This window comes from Poecilia mexicana, unplaced genomic scaffold (assembly GCF_051168715.1).
Source record: "Poecilia mexicana isolate PSO_F unplaced genomic scaffold, ASM5116871v1 scaffold_21, whole genome shotgun sequence".
Lineage (NCBI taxonomy): Eukaryota > Metazoa > Chordata > Actinopteri > Cyprinodontiformes > Poeciliidae > Poecilia > Poecilia mexicana.
In genome coordinates this window covers 14,571,606-14,587,656 of record NW_028263390.1, presented here as the reverse complement: position 1 = coordinate 14,587,656, position 16,051 = coordinate 14,571,606, and the positions used below count along the sequence as shown (strand labels likewise).

General features: G+C 39.4%; 1 protein-coding gene across 1 annotated transcript in view; it reads left to right on the top strand.

Annotated features, from left to right (window-relative positions):
• Positions 1-16,051, top strand: part of syne1a (spectrin repeat containing, nuclear envelope 1a) — a 126,511-nt gene that overhangs the window by 12,093 nt on the left and 98,367 nt on the right. Inside the window, exons 5-26 of the mRNA XM_014990836.2 lie at positions 1,040-1,060; positions 1,317-1,409; positions 2,523-2,701; positions 2,810-3,006; positions 3,566-3,678; positions 4,478-4,516; positions 5,570-5,677; positions 6,048-6,185; positions 7,089-7,253; positions 7,455-7,567; positions 7,729-7,897; positions 8,037-8,133; positions 10,093-10,298; positions 10,751-10,915; positions 11,827-11,979; positions 12,150-12,293; positions 12,386-12,556; positions 13,572-13,730; positions 13,956-14,120; positions 15,164-15,298; positions 15,514-15,675; positions 15,765-15,973. Of these exons, the coding sequence (XP_014846322.2) occupies positions 1,040-1,060; positions 1,317-1,409; positions 2,523-2,701; positions 2,810-3,006; positions 3,566-3,678; positions 4,478-4,516; positions 5,570-5,677; positions 6,048-6,185; positions 7,089-7,253; positions 7,455-7,567; positions 7,729-7,897; positions 8,037-8,133; positions 10,093-10,298; positions 10,751-10,915; positions 11,827-11,979; positions 12,150-12,293; positions 12,386-12,556; positions 13,572-13,730; positions 13,956-14,120; positions 15,164-15,298; positions 15,514-15,675; positions 15,765-15,973 (3,101 nt within the window). The remainder of the gene's footprint in view (positions 1-1,039; positions 1,061-1,316; positions 1,410-2,522; positions 2,702-2,809; positions 3,007-3,565; positions 3,679-4,477; positions 4,517-5,569; positions 5,678-6,047; positions 6,186-7,088; positions 7,254-7,454; positions 7,568-7,728; positions 7,898-8,036; positions 8,134-10,092; positions 10,299-10,750; positions 10,916-11,826; positions 11,980-12,149; positions 12,294-12,385; positions 12,557-13,571; positions 13,731-13,955; positions 14,121-15,163; positions 15,299-15,513; positions 15,676-15,764; positions 15,974-16,051) is intronic.

The following is a 16,051-nucleotide window of genomic DNA, read 5'->3' as shown; positions in this document are numbered from 1 at the left end:
GATGAGACATCAGGGAGTTATGCATATATTTCTAGGGATGTGTTTGCAGATGTTTAACATGCCATAATTTGACTGTTTTTTTTAACTTGTGGAATGTTGCCGAACACATTTTCAGGATTGATGTCACCTCGTTCTCCAACTTGAAATGATTTCCATCATAGTTTCTCAGAGCTCAAGGTGAAAACTTCAGATAGTTTTGTTTTGTTTTGTCATTCTCTGGATGACGAAAATATTGCAAATATTTAGAGGACACCTTTTCAGAACGGCAATGTCCTGTTTTATTTAAAGCGTTAAAAAAAATAACTACAAAAACTGAAAGTCCAAAATCGTTCCAAGAGTTGAGCTGTTATTTTGTCAATTTAAGCATTTTCATAAAATCATGTTAACATAAAAAAAACAACAAAAAAAAACATTGTTTTCTTTGAGATGTGTCCCTGTATTTGTGAGAATAGTAAACCAACAAATTCTATTTTTCTATTTACCATTTCCTCTGCTCACTGCTGGTTTGATTTATCGGGACGACCTGCTGTGTTTTCTAATATAAAATCACGTATTGCATATTTTTCCTTATCAGCAACCGTCCTGCATTTTTCCACACTTCTCTCGCCTGCTCCCAATCTCCTCTTTCATGCTTGTTTGCAAATACTGAGTGGCTGCTATTGCCACATGATGACCTGTTGTGCTGCAGCATCTCAGTGATCTGACCCTCGGTTTGATAATATAGCATATTTCATCATATCACAAGATACAGCCCTCGCCTTCCGCCCCATCCTCCGCCTCTTCCCTACCCCTCTCTGCCTTTTCTTTTCGTTCGTCTCTGCTGGACGTAATCCTTGTCGCCTGTGTAGTGGAGATACATCTCGACTCAATGCCAGCCACTCGTGTTATCTCGCTGTGCGAAGTGTCGGCCTTCACACAGTCAATGAGCTGTTTGCTTTCAATCAAACGTACCTAGAGTGACTTCAGGTACTCTCCGTCTCCCTCCTCCACTTTCCTAACTCCTACGCTCATTTGTCTTTTTTTTCTTATCTGCCCCAAGTCTGCCTACAGAGGATCTCCGGTCAGTATTCACACCGTTTCTGTATTGCTCTTGCCTGGACACAGAATAGGCTCAAATTTATCTGTCTTCAGCAGAACTGAGATTACACATCCCCTGTATTGTTCATTTTGTGAAAACATGTGCAGCATGGCCCTGATTTACTAGATTAGATGAAAATTGTGTGTACCTCTATGAGAACAAGGATTAAGTTGCTGTTTGACGTTGTGTAGCTCTTCAATGAAATATGAGCTGATTGTTGCATTTTTCTTGGTAACAGATCAGGTTAGTAAACATAAACTCTACCGACATTGTGGATGGACGGCCGTCGATTGTACTGGGGTTGGTGTGGACGATCATCCTGTATTTTCAGGTAATCTCTTTATTTCCACCAGCTGGATCAAATCATCTCTGCAAGTTATTAAAATGAATCGTCATGAATACAACGAATTAGATAGTATTTAATATTTTGGTAAAAGCAACATTCAAAACTTAAAAAAAAAAAAAGCTTTGTTTTGTAATAGCACATCTGATTCTATGCAGATGATGGAGTATTTTTTTTTTAGCTAAATAAGTGTCTAGAAAGCCACCAATCTTTCATGGCGTCCACAGTAAAAAAAAAAAAAAAAACCTCAATCTATCGGCCATTTCTGTCACACTCAGCAACAGTAACATCAAGAAACATGAGATTAACAGGAATTAACTGTGTAATATAAAGAAAGAATCCACACAAAACAAATCTTTCAGTGTGTCACAAAATGCATAAAACAATTTACCAACACTTGGCGAGGATTATCTTTGCATCGCAATAAATCTTGAACAACTGATGAGCAAACTTGGACTTTATCCTGAGGATTGATGTCCTGCTGTGCACTTATTAATCTTTCCCTTGTTCCATGGTTAGAACAGAAGGTAGCCAAACTGGTTGAACAGACTTTTCTAATCGCTGCTAACACAATGATGGCTTATAGCTTATAGCCATCATCATGGCTATAAGTATGGTTCGGTTACCAACTTGAAGGAAAATGTTGTTCACAGCAATCTCACCAGAATATATTCATGAACTGATGTAAATGTATTGCCCTGGGTGTGTTTTCACAAATTTAGATCAATACATATTTTGGTCCAAAGTGCTAAATCCAAACTCTTTTTGATTGCCTTAAAAAATATAAATTCAACATTACAGTAACTTTTCCTGGAATTAATTATTCAGTTTATTTAGGAAATATTATGATGTATGAGGAAATTATTAGTGCTATGTTGTATTTTTTTTAATTAAACACCACCTGTTTATTCTTCAGTTTATTTACCAGAAGTAATCAAAAACAATAACGACAGTCAAACATTTCTATTGAAAGCCACCTTGTATAGACCATTTTCATATCCAAAGAAGTTTTGTATAAACAAAATCCATTCACTGTGCCAGAAAGCTTACCAACAGAATACATTAATAACCTGAAATTGGTCGTTTTTCCTGTCCCTACAGATTGAAGAGCTAACCAGCAGCCTACCAGAGCTCCAAGCCTTTTCCAGCAGTAACTCCTCTCTGGATAGCTCCACCAGCAGCACCGACACCACCAGCCCCCCTGTCAAACGGAGACCTCTGGCTCTGCCAGGGGGAGCCAGAAAGGCTTTACTCAGATGGGTTCAGCAGACAGCCACCAAGTACAAAGCCTTATTTACCACATAAATAAAAGAACATTAATGCTTCATGAACAAAAAAAACGTGGTCTTTTTGGTCCGTTCGACCTGATGAATTTGTGCTGTTTACAGATGTCTAGGGCTTGACGTGAAGGACTTTGGGCCCAGCTGGCGCACCGGTTTAGCCTTCTTTGCTGTTATCAATGCCCTCCGGCCTAATCTGGTAGACATGGAGCGGGTATGGAGGAGGCCCAATCGGGAAAATTTACAGGAAGCGTTCTTATTGGCCGAGACTGAGTTAGGAATTCCACAGCTTCTTGATCCAGAGGGTAAATAACATTTTCTATAACATTTCTAAGATTGTCATATTGAAGCTGAACTGCGCTCCTGTTTGCGTTTAAAATACCTCAATCCAGATGACATTTATGGCTGTTTACTTCAACGTGTCTCTTGTGCATTGTGTTAGTTTATCGTAAATGGAAAACAGCATAGTCTTATTTTGAAATAAGTAACGTCTGATGTGATATAGGCTCACAAAACAGAAATAAGGCAATGCATACAATACCACATCAGATGCGCCACTTGGTGTCATTGCCAAGCACCATCTGTGTCCCTTCACGGCTGCACCACAGAATGATCTTTGACAAATTGAGCCTGACACCACTATAATTAAGGTCCATTAGGCCGTGAGATTCGGCATGGCAGAGTCTCCATACCGAGGTTAGACGCTAATCTGAAATGCCAAGGATTGTTTTCATACAATATGACACTTGTCCGTCTGAGACAGACCTATTCTCAGCTGCGGCGATTACTTATTTTTTCTTCTAACTGTTGAAACACTTGCGAGTCAATGTGACTTTTTATTACATTCATTGGTTTCTCTATCAGACGTGGATGTCGACAAGCCAGATGAAAAATCTGTCATGACGTACGTCGCCCAGTTCTTGAAGCATCATCCCGACAGAAAGCAGAGCGACTTGGGAGGAAAGCCTGAAGAAGCGGTAACAGCTTTTCTGTCTAGATATTTCTAACATTTATCTTATTGTGTATTATCAGTTTTTCCTTGAATAAATCTCTATAAGTTCATCTAACTTCAGGCAGATGTATCAAATGGATTACAGTATCATTACAGGGCATTTTCCTGAATATTTGTCTAATTCTACATTTTTTTTAAATCTACATTTTTTTTAAAAGACAACTCACTTATACACTGACTACAATGCCTTGTAAAAGTCTTTGAACATTTTCACATTTCACATTACAGCTACCAACACAAAATAGTACATAAATATAAGGGAAGTGAAAATAGACATTTATGATAAAACATCTAAAAAATGTTGCCTATGCCTGTATTCAGCCCCTTTACTCTGATAGCCCTAAATATAATCCAGTAGATGCCTTCAGAAATCACCTAGTTTAAAATAACAATATATATTAAATCTATAAGCAGTATTAAACCACAGCAAAGAAGTGTAACACAGACTTGGATAATAAAACAATATCCAAAGTGTTTTAACATCTCGCAGAGCTCTGTTCATTCTATAAAACAAAAGCAATGCGTGGCACAGCCATGCACCTATAGCCGTCCAGCTACACATACAAGCTGACCAAGGAGAGCAAAACTAAAACACTAAAACACTCTTGGCAGTGATGCGGTTATTCATGCCTATATAAAATCCTCAAAATAGATTAAAGTTTGTGATTGCAATGTGAGGGAAAAAAGTTACAGGGGTAATGTTAATTGGTTTTTGTCTTCCTCTGCGTCTGCTTTCCCGACACATTGCTCGCCTCTACCTACAGGACGATCTTGCTCCTCGGGACATAGAGGAAATGTTTGAGGTACGTTTATATGTCATGTCTTTAACGTCTCATTTTCCCCAGATTAATGCAAATAGAATGGATACTTTCACTTTTACTCCACACGCAGTGTTTGCCTTAGGTTTATTTTCCCTGCTCTTGAATTAATCATCCGCAGTATTACTCTAAACTGTACGCGAAAGCGAGATTAAACATCATTTTTTTTCATGTCAAAACAGATCCTGTTTGCTAATGTCGGCTCACCTGACTTGACATTTCCGCCCCAGGGTGTCTATTCTAATAAGATGTGATATTGCCATTTATGCTCGCTGCCAGGTCGCGCTGTGACTGCCGGTCCCATTAGCATGACAATGAAAGCCTCTGGCGTCGGCTCTTTGCGTTGATGCAGGCTTTTTTGGAGAAAGCTGGTGAATGGAAGAGGTTGATTTTAAGGTGAAAAGTATCTTGAGTTGCTTGCTTTTTCTGTCACTTTGAATTTTGTCTTTGAATACTGATAAGGGTTTTGTTTACTTTGGTTGTTAAAGGTCCTTGCTCTCATGGTTGCAATATATTTGTCCTGAACACTGTAAAAGCAACAGATGTCTCCTTATATGAAAGATTGAAGATTCTTAAAAAAAAAATTGTAAGACAGCAAAAGCTTTATGACTTGAGGTGTTTCATAAAATAAAGTTTGGGTAAACCTGAAGAGATTGACGACTGAACTACTTTGAATAATCTGTAACAAAAGCTTTTAGGCACTGCATTATTATCGTCGTAGTTTCCTTAAATCCAATCAAACGGTAGGGGGGAGTTTAGACAAAGTGTCCTGCTTAAGCTGAGTGTTTTTGGCAGCTGTGAGCGTTTGATTTTTCCCAACAGGAGACGAGATTAGGAGGAGAACACATTTTAACGGTTCATTGTCTGCCTCTTTGCCTATTTCTTTTCTTCATTTTCCCTTCATTTTCCCTTTTTTTTTAAACTCCATCTTCTTTATCCCCTTTCTTCTTCCTTATCTGCTTCTACACTTCCTCCTCCTTGTCCATCTTTCTTCACCCGTCTTTCACTCCTCTTGCGTTCCTCATCCCGGCCTTCCAGAGAGAACAGCGAAAGAGCCAGAGGGAACTCAAAATGTGGCTCGACCAGCTGGAGAAAGAGGCGGTGCACGCGCAGGAGACCCAGGGCAGTCTTGCTCAACAATACCAGGTTAGTGTGTGCGTGTGTATGTGTGTGTGTGTAGAGTTTAACATAGGGACACTCTGCTGCACAGACGGTCCTATTAATAGCTTAATCTGAGGCATTTCACTGTAGGAATCAAGCATCAGCCGTCATATTTTCTGTCTGGCTTATTCCTCCACGCCTCAGGATACGTCCCGTATACCGCAGCATGTGGGATATCCTCATTTTCTTTTCACTGGTTTCAGAATGTGAAGGCAGTAAGTCTCTTATTAGGGAAACGCAGATGAGATGCCTGTGGGAAGAGGGTGTAACCTGTCGAAGATCTGTTAGTCTGTCTGTGTGGTGCGACACCTAGGGCAAAAACATCCAAATTAGTTTATTTATATATTTATTTTAGCTGTTCAAAAGCCTTCAAGTCCAGCTGGAGATGAAGCGGAAGCAGGTGGAGGGCGCTTTGCAGTCCACGCAGAGAGACGGGATGCTGACTGTGGATCAGGCTCTGGTCAAGCAGGCCTGGGAAAGGGTCTCCAACAGGGTGAGAGAAACTGTCATCTTCTATTAAGAACCAGACTGAGTCTTGTTGTTGTTGTTGTTGTTGTCTTATTCAGAAAATAAACAAACCCAAAAGCTGTGATAGCTTTTCTTTAAGTTTACAAGGAGATTAAAAACACTGGGGTTCCAAATGTTTCCAAAATGATGGAAGTCACATGCTAAGGTGCTTTACACGTTTTGGCATCAAAGCATCAGTGTGTTTGTGTTTTAACACAAAGTAGCATATATAGGTTAAATGGAAGGAAAACAATAGCTGTCTCATCATTTTTTTTATAACTAGTAATCTGAAAATTATGGCATGCAGTTTCCATTTGTCATGATGTGGGGAATGTGTTTAGAGTTAATTGTGACATAAATTGTGATATAAATGTTGTTAAATATGCGGCAGTTCTGAAAAAGCCTGATAGAAGCTGCAGAAGATGTGAGATGTGCTATCAATCAAATAAAAACGGATAAAAAAAATTCACTGTGTCAATATGTAAAACTTGTAGAGGCACTTCTTCAAAAGATAAAATGGTTTTTCAATGTTTTGTCTCATGGGGTCTGAATATAAAAATATAAATGCATGCCACACTTTTCAGAATATTAGGCTGTAAAATAATACTATATTTCACTTCTCCAGTTATACATCGCTTGTGTTGGTTTGTCAAAATGTGGAAAAGCTTTTTATTTTGATTTAAAAGTCATTATATTTATAATGACTTACTAACATTGGCACTGAAAAACATTTCAGCAACCATCATTACAACCTTCAATTTCACCTTGTTTTTACTCATTTACACTAAAGCAGCTAAATCTGATTTAAATTTTAAACTTTCTCAAGACCAATGCATGCATCTATTTTTTATTTTTTGGTTTAACACGCTAATTGCTTTTTGTAAATCAGCTCTTGGATTGGCACCTTCGCCTGGACCGATCCCTGCCAGCTCCTCTGGGAACCGTTGGGGAATGGCTACATGAGGCCGAAGGAGCCCTGCGACAAGAGATTACTGTCCAGCAGGCTCATGATATCACAGCTAGTACCGTACACAGAGCTCTGGAGCAGCACAAGGTTAGTTTTCAGCAACGTACAGAAGGAGGAAGGCGATATGTTGCCAGAAAAAGGCAGTTAATGAACCAAAAAAACAAATCTGGAAGAAGACCTAACGCTTGGCAAAATTACTAAAACATTTGTAGAATATTGCTAAAATTTTGGTCTGGAAATGTATTACTTTGCTTGTCTTTTTGTTTTTCTGCATTGTGCATTTTACAGGACGTGTTGAGGAGCTTGGAGAGTCACCAGCAGATTTTTCAGCGAATCCATAAAGACAGAAGTGTTGACGGTGTTCCTGTTCCACAGGATCAGCTCCAAGACATGGCTGAGCGGTGAGTCTGAAAAATACGGCAGAGTGGTAATGTTTGCTGGCAGGAATACCTAAATCACTAAACTGGCATGCTTGCACAATCTGGTTTACAGGAAAACAGCCAAATATGAGTGAAAAGCTGCCCATCTGATGTCTATGTATAAACCTTCTCTTCCTGCATAGGATGAACTTTGTTTCTACGTCCTCCAGCGTCCATCTGGCCAGAATGGAGTTTCTTGAGAACAAACACCACATGCAGGCCTTCCTCACACTGGCCGAATCCAGGCTGAAATCCTGGATCATTAAATATGGCCACCAGGAATCTGTGGAACTGATGCTCCGCAACTATATTGTGAGTATTTTTGTTATTAGGATTCCAGCTTTCTAAATATCTTGATTGTAATGTCTAAAAAGAATAATTATTGGGTTTGTTTTTAAATTTTAGGTCTTTATTGTGGTCATAATTGTCAATGTACATCTCTTTTCATTAGACTTTTGTGGAGAAGCAGCATTTCTTTGAAAATTATGAGGCATTGTTCCAGTCCTTAAAACAATCTGCAGAGACCTACGTCAGTATGGACAGCTCAGGTGAGAAATTATGATATTTAAGCCACTAAGTTACCTGGAGTAAAATTAGGAGATGTTTGTTTTTGTTTTTTTCATTTTCTTGGTACTTTTGAATAGTTGCAGAGCATCTAGCTGCACTGACACTTTACTTGAGTTGAACATTTCCATCATATGTTTACCAGCAACATAAATGACTATATCATCAGCCTACATTTAAACAATAATAGCAAGACACACATCTGAAAAATAACTAATATACAAACTAAAAATGATGGTACCCAAAATGGCTCCTTGTTGAGTCAATTAAAATTGTCTTTTACAATATGCTGTTCACACCATTTAAGATATGATTCAAACTATTATAATGACATTTTAGATGGATTATTTCTATACCCCACTGATTTATGTCCGACTGGTTCCTTTGAACGTATAGAGCTGAAAATGAGCGGAAAACCAGCCAAAGTCCAAGTAACCCTTCCAAAAAGACATTAAAAACCATCAAAAAGTCTTGATGAAGACACGTCAGAAGCAAAATATAAAGAAGTTAAGAATAACTTAAACGTTAGCAAATAGATGTTAATGTTAAATTGCGGATCCAAGCCAATAACTGTTTAAACAATCCAGGACTGAAATCAAACCGTCACAGTAACTCATAAGACGCATGACTCACAGCAGCGTAACACAATCACTGTTTATTTCTCTGATGGATAAAATGTTTAATATCATCAAGCCAGTTGCATTTCCTCATTTGGTTAGGTGTTTCCTAAAATAATTACGTGCCCCCGCATTCATTCAGCCTGACATCAGATTAAAACAAATGCACGTTATATCTCAACTTTATCTTCCCTCTTCAGCAGCCCAGTAACCAATCAGGTGTTTTTGTTCGGCAGCTCATCGAAGCAAGCACTGACTGATTTTACAATTAGCTGGAAGAGGAGAGTCTGCAGGCTACAACTAAATGAGGTTCCTTCGTTCCCAGCTCTCAGTGGGGAATACGACCCCATTTGCCTGTTTAAGGGGCTGCTCCACTTCTGCTGGTCTCTGGGCGCAGACCGTGCGAGCTAGTTTGTTGGTTTCATTAGGTTTTTTTGGGGGCTGTTATGCTTTAGGGTATGCAGAGAGGAGAAGTGAGCTGTGGCGAGAAATCAGGACATCCGAGGTTTGATTGGTCGGCCGGGTGAATGAAACACACCTGGTGTTGGTGGAGTCGGTGGTCTTCGAGTGAAGAAGATGCTGAAGAGCAAAGGGGCTGATGATGATGTTACTCTGACTTCTAATCGACATCCATTCAGAACTGGTTTTATTATTTACTTACTTCCTTGACTAAATCTAGAAAGTCTGCTGCTGCTGCTGTGCTGCAGAGAGCGAACCAAAGCAATGCAGCACTCAAGCAATACGTTTCCCTATAGTGAGATTTTTTGGGTCAGAGATTCGTCTGCAGAGGCATGTGGCTTCATCAATCTAAATGTGAACCTCATCTGGTGTTTCAGTGAAGTTGTACCATCTGCCATAAAACCTAGCGGGGCTTTTTAAAACGGGCTTCAGAGACCGCTGCAACTTACTGTAAATGTAACACAAGTTAATAAATACAGATTTAGCCTGTAGGTCTTACAGTAGACTTAAATGTTTTCATTTTAACCAAAGCAAAAGTCCAAATAAAGTTGCATAGTTTTTTTAATTTTGATTTTCTTAATATTAGGCCTTAGAATGCAAAAGAAATTAATACTCAGTTGTAAGTAATCTGTATTTAATTCCTAAATTTTAATGGTTGAAACAGCCCGGTTTTGAAGGAAGTAATTTTTCACAATTCACGTAGGTCTTGGAATTAAATGATAGTGGTACTGATTAGGTCTTAAAAGGTCAAAAAATGTAAGTCGCGGAAATATGCAGGAACCCTGGGTGGAAGACCATTACATTCTAGCTTCCCTCAGAGGTTTATTAAATTACAATTCTGCTGTTGACATTTCTTTTGGCTTCCAGTGGATGAAGGCGAAATGGGAGTTCGCAGGTTTATGCGGGAAGTGGTGACTCAGTGGAGGAGCCTGTCTATGGAAGTGCGCAGTGTGAGGAGCATGCTGGAGGAGGTCCTGTCCAACTGGGAGAGGTACGGCTCCACCGTCGCCTCCCTGCAGGCCTGGCTGGAGGACGCAGAAGAAGCCCAGAACCAGCCAGAGAAGGTCAAACAGGTGTGTCTGTTTTCTCTTGTGTGTGTGTGTGTGTGTGTGTGTGTGATCAGGTGAAGGGAGCCCTCAGGCGTGACTCAGTCTTTCAGGTCACAGTCGGCAATCAAATGTACATCAGCTCAGTCATTGTCTTTAAAGTGGAATCCTATTAGAAGTTTCCTCTCGAGTATCGTACAATCGCTTTGACTTACAACAAGCCATGGAGGATGGCTCTGTTGTCACGTTACCATAGCAACCACAGATTCACATTCTCACCAAGGATTAGACAGCTAATTACCGCAGTTTTATTGTCCCTCCTTTGTTTCCTTACTCGAATCCCTGTCTTTGTTTCTTTTTTATTAGCTCTCTCCGATTCATCCACTGACACTTATTCTTTGTTTTTCTGAAGTTCCTTTGTGCCTGCATGTCTTTTTTTTTTTTTTCTTCTGTCTCTGATGTGTCTGTCTTTCCTCCAGGAGTTTTTTAGGAATCTCAGCCACTGGATGGATCAGCACACAGCTATGAACGACGCCGGGAATTTTCTCATTGAAACGTGTGATGAGACCGTGTCGCTTGACCTCAAGCAACAGCTGCTTCTGCTAAACGGACGATGGAGAGACCTCTTCCTCAAAGTCAAACAAGTAACCAGGAAAACAATACACTTTCTACTTTATTCTTTTTACAAACAATAACTGAAAATTTGTTAAAGATTTTGGCAAATCTTTAATAAATCAAATATGAACATGCAATCCTTAATATTTGTATTATTGTCTCTTACTCAGTCACTGAGAAGCCACATGCTTTTTGCAGCCACCAAAAAGGTCCTGGGATATTTTTGGCTGAATATCTGACAGCTTCTCTTGGCAGACTTAGTTGAGTTCATTCAAATTAATTGGTTTCCTGTCACGCACCCTGCTTTTCAGCATTGTCAACACATTAAAGGTTGACTTCATGCTTTCTAAAATACCATTAGAGGAGTTAAAAAAACTAAAAAAACCAAACAAAACAAAACATAATATCCATTCCAAACCCTGTTTTGATTTGTGTTGGGGTTTATATTTCTGCCAAAAGAAGCAAAGAACACCAGACCAACTATCAAACATGGCAGTGACATCATTACGCTGCGAGACTATTTCACTGCCTGCACCCGGCGTAGCACAAAGTTATGAACTGATAAAAGAAGAAAGGATCTTCAGCATATCTAATTCACGTGTCAGAATGGCCAAAGTGTGACGCATCTTTTTATTTTCTATTGACAAATTTTACATTAGATGATGAGAATTACTAAGGCCTTGCATTCACTGTTGTGGAGGAGAAACACGAAAGCTCCTGTCAGTTTCATCCTTAAACACAACAACCGCCATTTTTCCGACGGGAAGTTACAAAAATGTGTCTTCTTCAGTCTGTATGTATAATTTTGATTCTGTGTAGAGAGAATATCTATAATGAATTCAGGCTTGTGCACCCAAATTCTTGTTTTTGATCGAAATTCAGAAGTGCTACCATTCCAAATAAACCAACAGCGGATATTTTCTTTCTTTCTTTGCTTCAGTATGCTCATTCAGATGAGTTGGAAAAGTGGAGGAAAGACCACCTAAGGGCTTTATGGACCCTAAAAGAGCTGCTGGAAGCGGCAGAGGCCAAGCTGAATGCTCCTGTTCAGGTGTCCTTCCTCGGAGTCAAAGCCTTCCTGGAGGATGTAGAGGTTGGTTTATAAAGTCGTTTACCTTACATAAAGGCACAAGTGCAGCTCAGTATTTGCATGTGTTCTGTAAAATATTTAAATGTAGATGACGTTGATGCACTAGCTGTTCATTCATGCTGGCTCATTTATTGTGAGTAGGAGTGAATTGACCCTTTACATGCTCATCTCAGAGCACCAAGCAAAAGGTCGTTTCCATGGAGACCCAATACAAGTTGGCTGCCCGCAGTGCTCAGCTCCTCGCCAAGGATGCAACACAGGATGAAGCTGCCAGGGTCATGGCAACCATGGCAAAGGCTAAAACTCAGCTGAACAAGGTGCGACTTGTAAATGCCAAACCATGAGTTTCATTTAGTTCGTTTTTTGTTGTTGTTGTTGTTGTTGTTGTGATATTTTTTTGTGTGTTTAGGTGAGAGAGCGGTGCCCCTCCCTGGTGAGAGAATGTCACGTCCTGCTGCCACTGCTGGAGGAAATGGAGAAACACACCAGTGGTTTCTATCAGGCCCTGGAACGGGCAAGTCGGATCACTGCTGGCGTGAGAGACTCGGAGGTCCCTGGCCAACAGAAACACAAGTTACAGGTCAGATAATTTGATAACAAGACTGCACACGATAAAGTTCCGTCTCACATCTTTATATTAGGGTGGCTGTAGGAAAAAAAGTGATTCACAAACCAGAAAAAATGTAGAAATTAAAATTTATCTGCGAGACTAAATGGTCCAAATCAATAAAAGTCTTAAGAGTCGGGGGGGGAATAAAGGCAGGAAGCAAAACAATAAGTTGAAGAAAAAAGCTTTATTGTGGGAGTCGGATGTTAAGTCAAAGTTAAAAATTGAAACATAAAATCATACATAATTAGTCTCAATATCTGAGATAGAATATTTTATTTTCACTTTTAAAAGGGTTTTTTTTGCGTCACTTAATTTAGCTGGTTTTGTACTTCAAGTCAAATTTTACCCTAAGATGTATCCCTGCTCTAAGCATCTCAGTTTTTTTCTTCTCTTCCAGTATTTTTGTCATGTGTTTTTCACATTTTTATAAATTAAAATTTATATTACTTTGCTGCAGTAATTTCCATAACTTTGGATTTCTTTGTCTTGTATAGATTTGTTGAGAAGTAGAGAGTAAGGTTAGCATTGCAGTTGAGCAGCAAGGAGAGTCTTGGGAGCTTCTGCTTTGCATTCTTAAGATGATACCTTGCGGCAACACGGCAGAGGTAAATTAATGGGTTTGCTCTCATCAAGCTCTGTAGATGCCTGGTAATTGAATCTAGTTTGTTGGAGCAGGAAACCATTTAAGCCATGTAGTGCAGCGGGTCCTGAGGAGCAGGGTTAGAAAAAACATTTAAAAGTGAGTTTGCTGCAGGTTGTCTCTTTTACCCCTCTACACACAAAATAACTAACCAGACAGTGATGGTTTAGAGAAAAAAATGTTTTTTTTCCTTACTACTAATTTTTACAGAATCCATGTTTTATTTCAACTTGGCTCTTTTAAAAAAAATGCAGATATAATGTGATTTGTAAAGTTATTACAACATAAGTTTAAAAAAAAAGTTTTCCACCATTTATGTAAACTTTGTTTTCCCGATTGCTTCAGGATTTGCTGAACCAGCAGCAAAGCTGTAAGCGATGTCTCTCAGTGATTGAGAGAAATCACCAGACGCTGGAGAAATCGCTTGGCAACAGTAAGGTGCTCCGAAACTTCGACATGTCCTCACTGCAAAAGAGAGTTTCCGAAATTCAAGGATCATCACAGGTCAGTCCTAACCTTACTGTATCTGTTGAGAGAATGCCACACATTCGGTTGCATTGTAAATAATATATAAAAGTTAAAATAAACATCAAAGCAGCCTCCAAGTGTCTCTGTAGGTTGGATTTCCATCACATATCTCATTATTTATTAGCTTTTTATAAATCAAACAAAGTAATTACCTCATTTTACCACCGGGACCCATTAAGATCACCATTAACATCTTCTCAGGCTTTGCTTAAGGAGGTCGGGGAATGGAGGAGGCGGGAAGAGGCCAATAACTGCCTGAGGAGGAGGTTTGAGGAATCACGGCATGAGCTGGAGAGAGTGCTGAAGAAAGCTCAGAGCTGCTTGAAGGAGACGGGAGACGCAGAGGAATTACTGAGGAAACACACCGTAAGAACAAATCGCCACCTCCAGCTATAAATAACACTAGTTAGGACTAAAGCATACAAGGCTGGCAGCTAATCTGTGAAAACACGTTTATTACTTTAATATATGTTTTTCAGGTTGCTACATTTAGTTCCTGCTGTAGAAATGAATGGAGAACAGTAGCAAGGGAGTCTGTTAATTAAAGCATAGGATGTGTTTTGAAGTAATATGGCATTGTTATTTATCAGAAACAACACCACAAAAAAATCCTATAAGGATGAATGTGAAAATTAAGAATATAAAACTTTAAAACTTTCTGACTTTAAAGTCTAAATATGTGATCATCCTTTAACCTGGAGATGCAGATCAGTATTCCCAATGTTGTCAATTCAGTATTAAAGATCAATTTTTAACACTTCCTTTGGTTTTCCTAATTTTATTACTGCAGCCATAAACTTAAATCTACAGTTCAAATCCTTTAAAGTTAAAAAAAAATGTTCTGACACCAGCTATGGTTTTTGAACAGCAGGCATTTTTCTGCATCTTGTCTGATTTCTCTTATTCTGAAGAGAAATAGTGAGGTGCTGCACACTTCCCTTTGCAGGTGGGAATCGCCATGGCGACCAAAGACTTTACATGTACTGAGTTTGTCCCTAAAGGTTTAAAACAGGGCTTTTAAAACAAAGCTTACACAAGTCTTACTCCTTTAAAGGAAAGATTAGAACAACAACAACAAAAAAGATTCAACTTCCAAATGGGCCTAAACAGAAATAAAGAAAAAGGATTTTTTTTTTTTGTAGATTTTCAAATTAAACTTTTCTGTTATTTTATAGCTTAGAACATTGCAAAAGTAGGTTCCATGTCACTTGTATAAATAAACTAATAAGTAATGCAGGAAGGCTTTGCAAAATAAAATTTGAATTGTTCTTAAAGTTTGTTTATTTTAAAGGCTGAGCTAAGAATGCTAATGGGTTTTTTGTATGTTGAACTTAAATCAGACAAAAAAAAAACAAACAAAAAACTTTCTAGGGAGCTGGACAAAGCAGTTCTCTCTTCTCCTGTTGCAGGATTTTTTTGGTCAGCTGGACCAGCGAGTGCTCAGCGTGTTCCTGAAAGCCTGTGATGAGCTGACAGACATCCTACCTCAAGAGGAGCAGCAGGGTCTGCAGGAAACTGTCCGTAGGCTGCACAAGCACTGGAAGGTCAGAGGTCAACGTGCATCAACACTGTAACTAATCACGTTATATCTCCTGAGGTGCATAACCAATACTTCATTAACTTAACGATGGAGGCCTGTGGTTTTGATAAAGTTCCCTTGCCAATTAGACTGAAATGAAATCATCATTGCCACTCTGGTGGCTGTTTGTTTGTCACTGAAAGATATTATCTAACTGGGTATGACCTGGATTTCCTTTAGGACCTCCAGACGGAGGTTCCCTCTCACTTGCTCCGACTCAAAGTGGATGTGGAGAGAAGTCGAGTGGCTTTGATTCTTCAGGACTGCAGAGGAGAGCTGGAAAGAGAGATGCAGGCTCTGTCAGGCACCTGCACCAGTGAGCGAGTGATCAAAGAGCACAGGGTAAGCCCTGGATTTTGTTGAAACTTAAAGCGCACATTGATCTAATAGGAAGAGCTCAAACAATCAACTTTCTCTTGTTTCATCTCCAGGCTTTCTTCAGGGAACGCAAACCTCTGACTCTGTGTGAGAAAAGAATCAGAAACATGGAGGATCTGTGTCATAAGTTACCTGACAATGACCCGGTCTATCGGATGCTTGATTCCACTAAGAGGGCGGTAGAAGAGGTTACTGAGCAAATAACCATCACCCACCTGAAACTGGAGCAACACCCTGACAAATGGAAAGAGTGGAACGACAGGTGCTCAAGATCAGTGAGGCATTCCTGAGTTACCCACTGGTGATCAGACGGCTGGAAATTAGTTTTATTTTTAATATT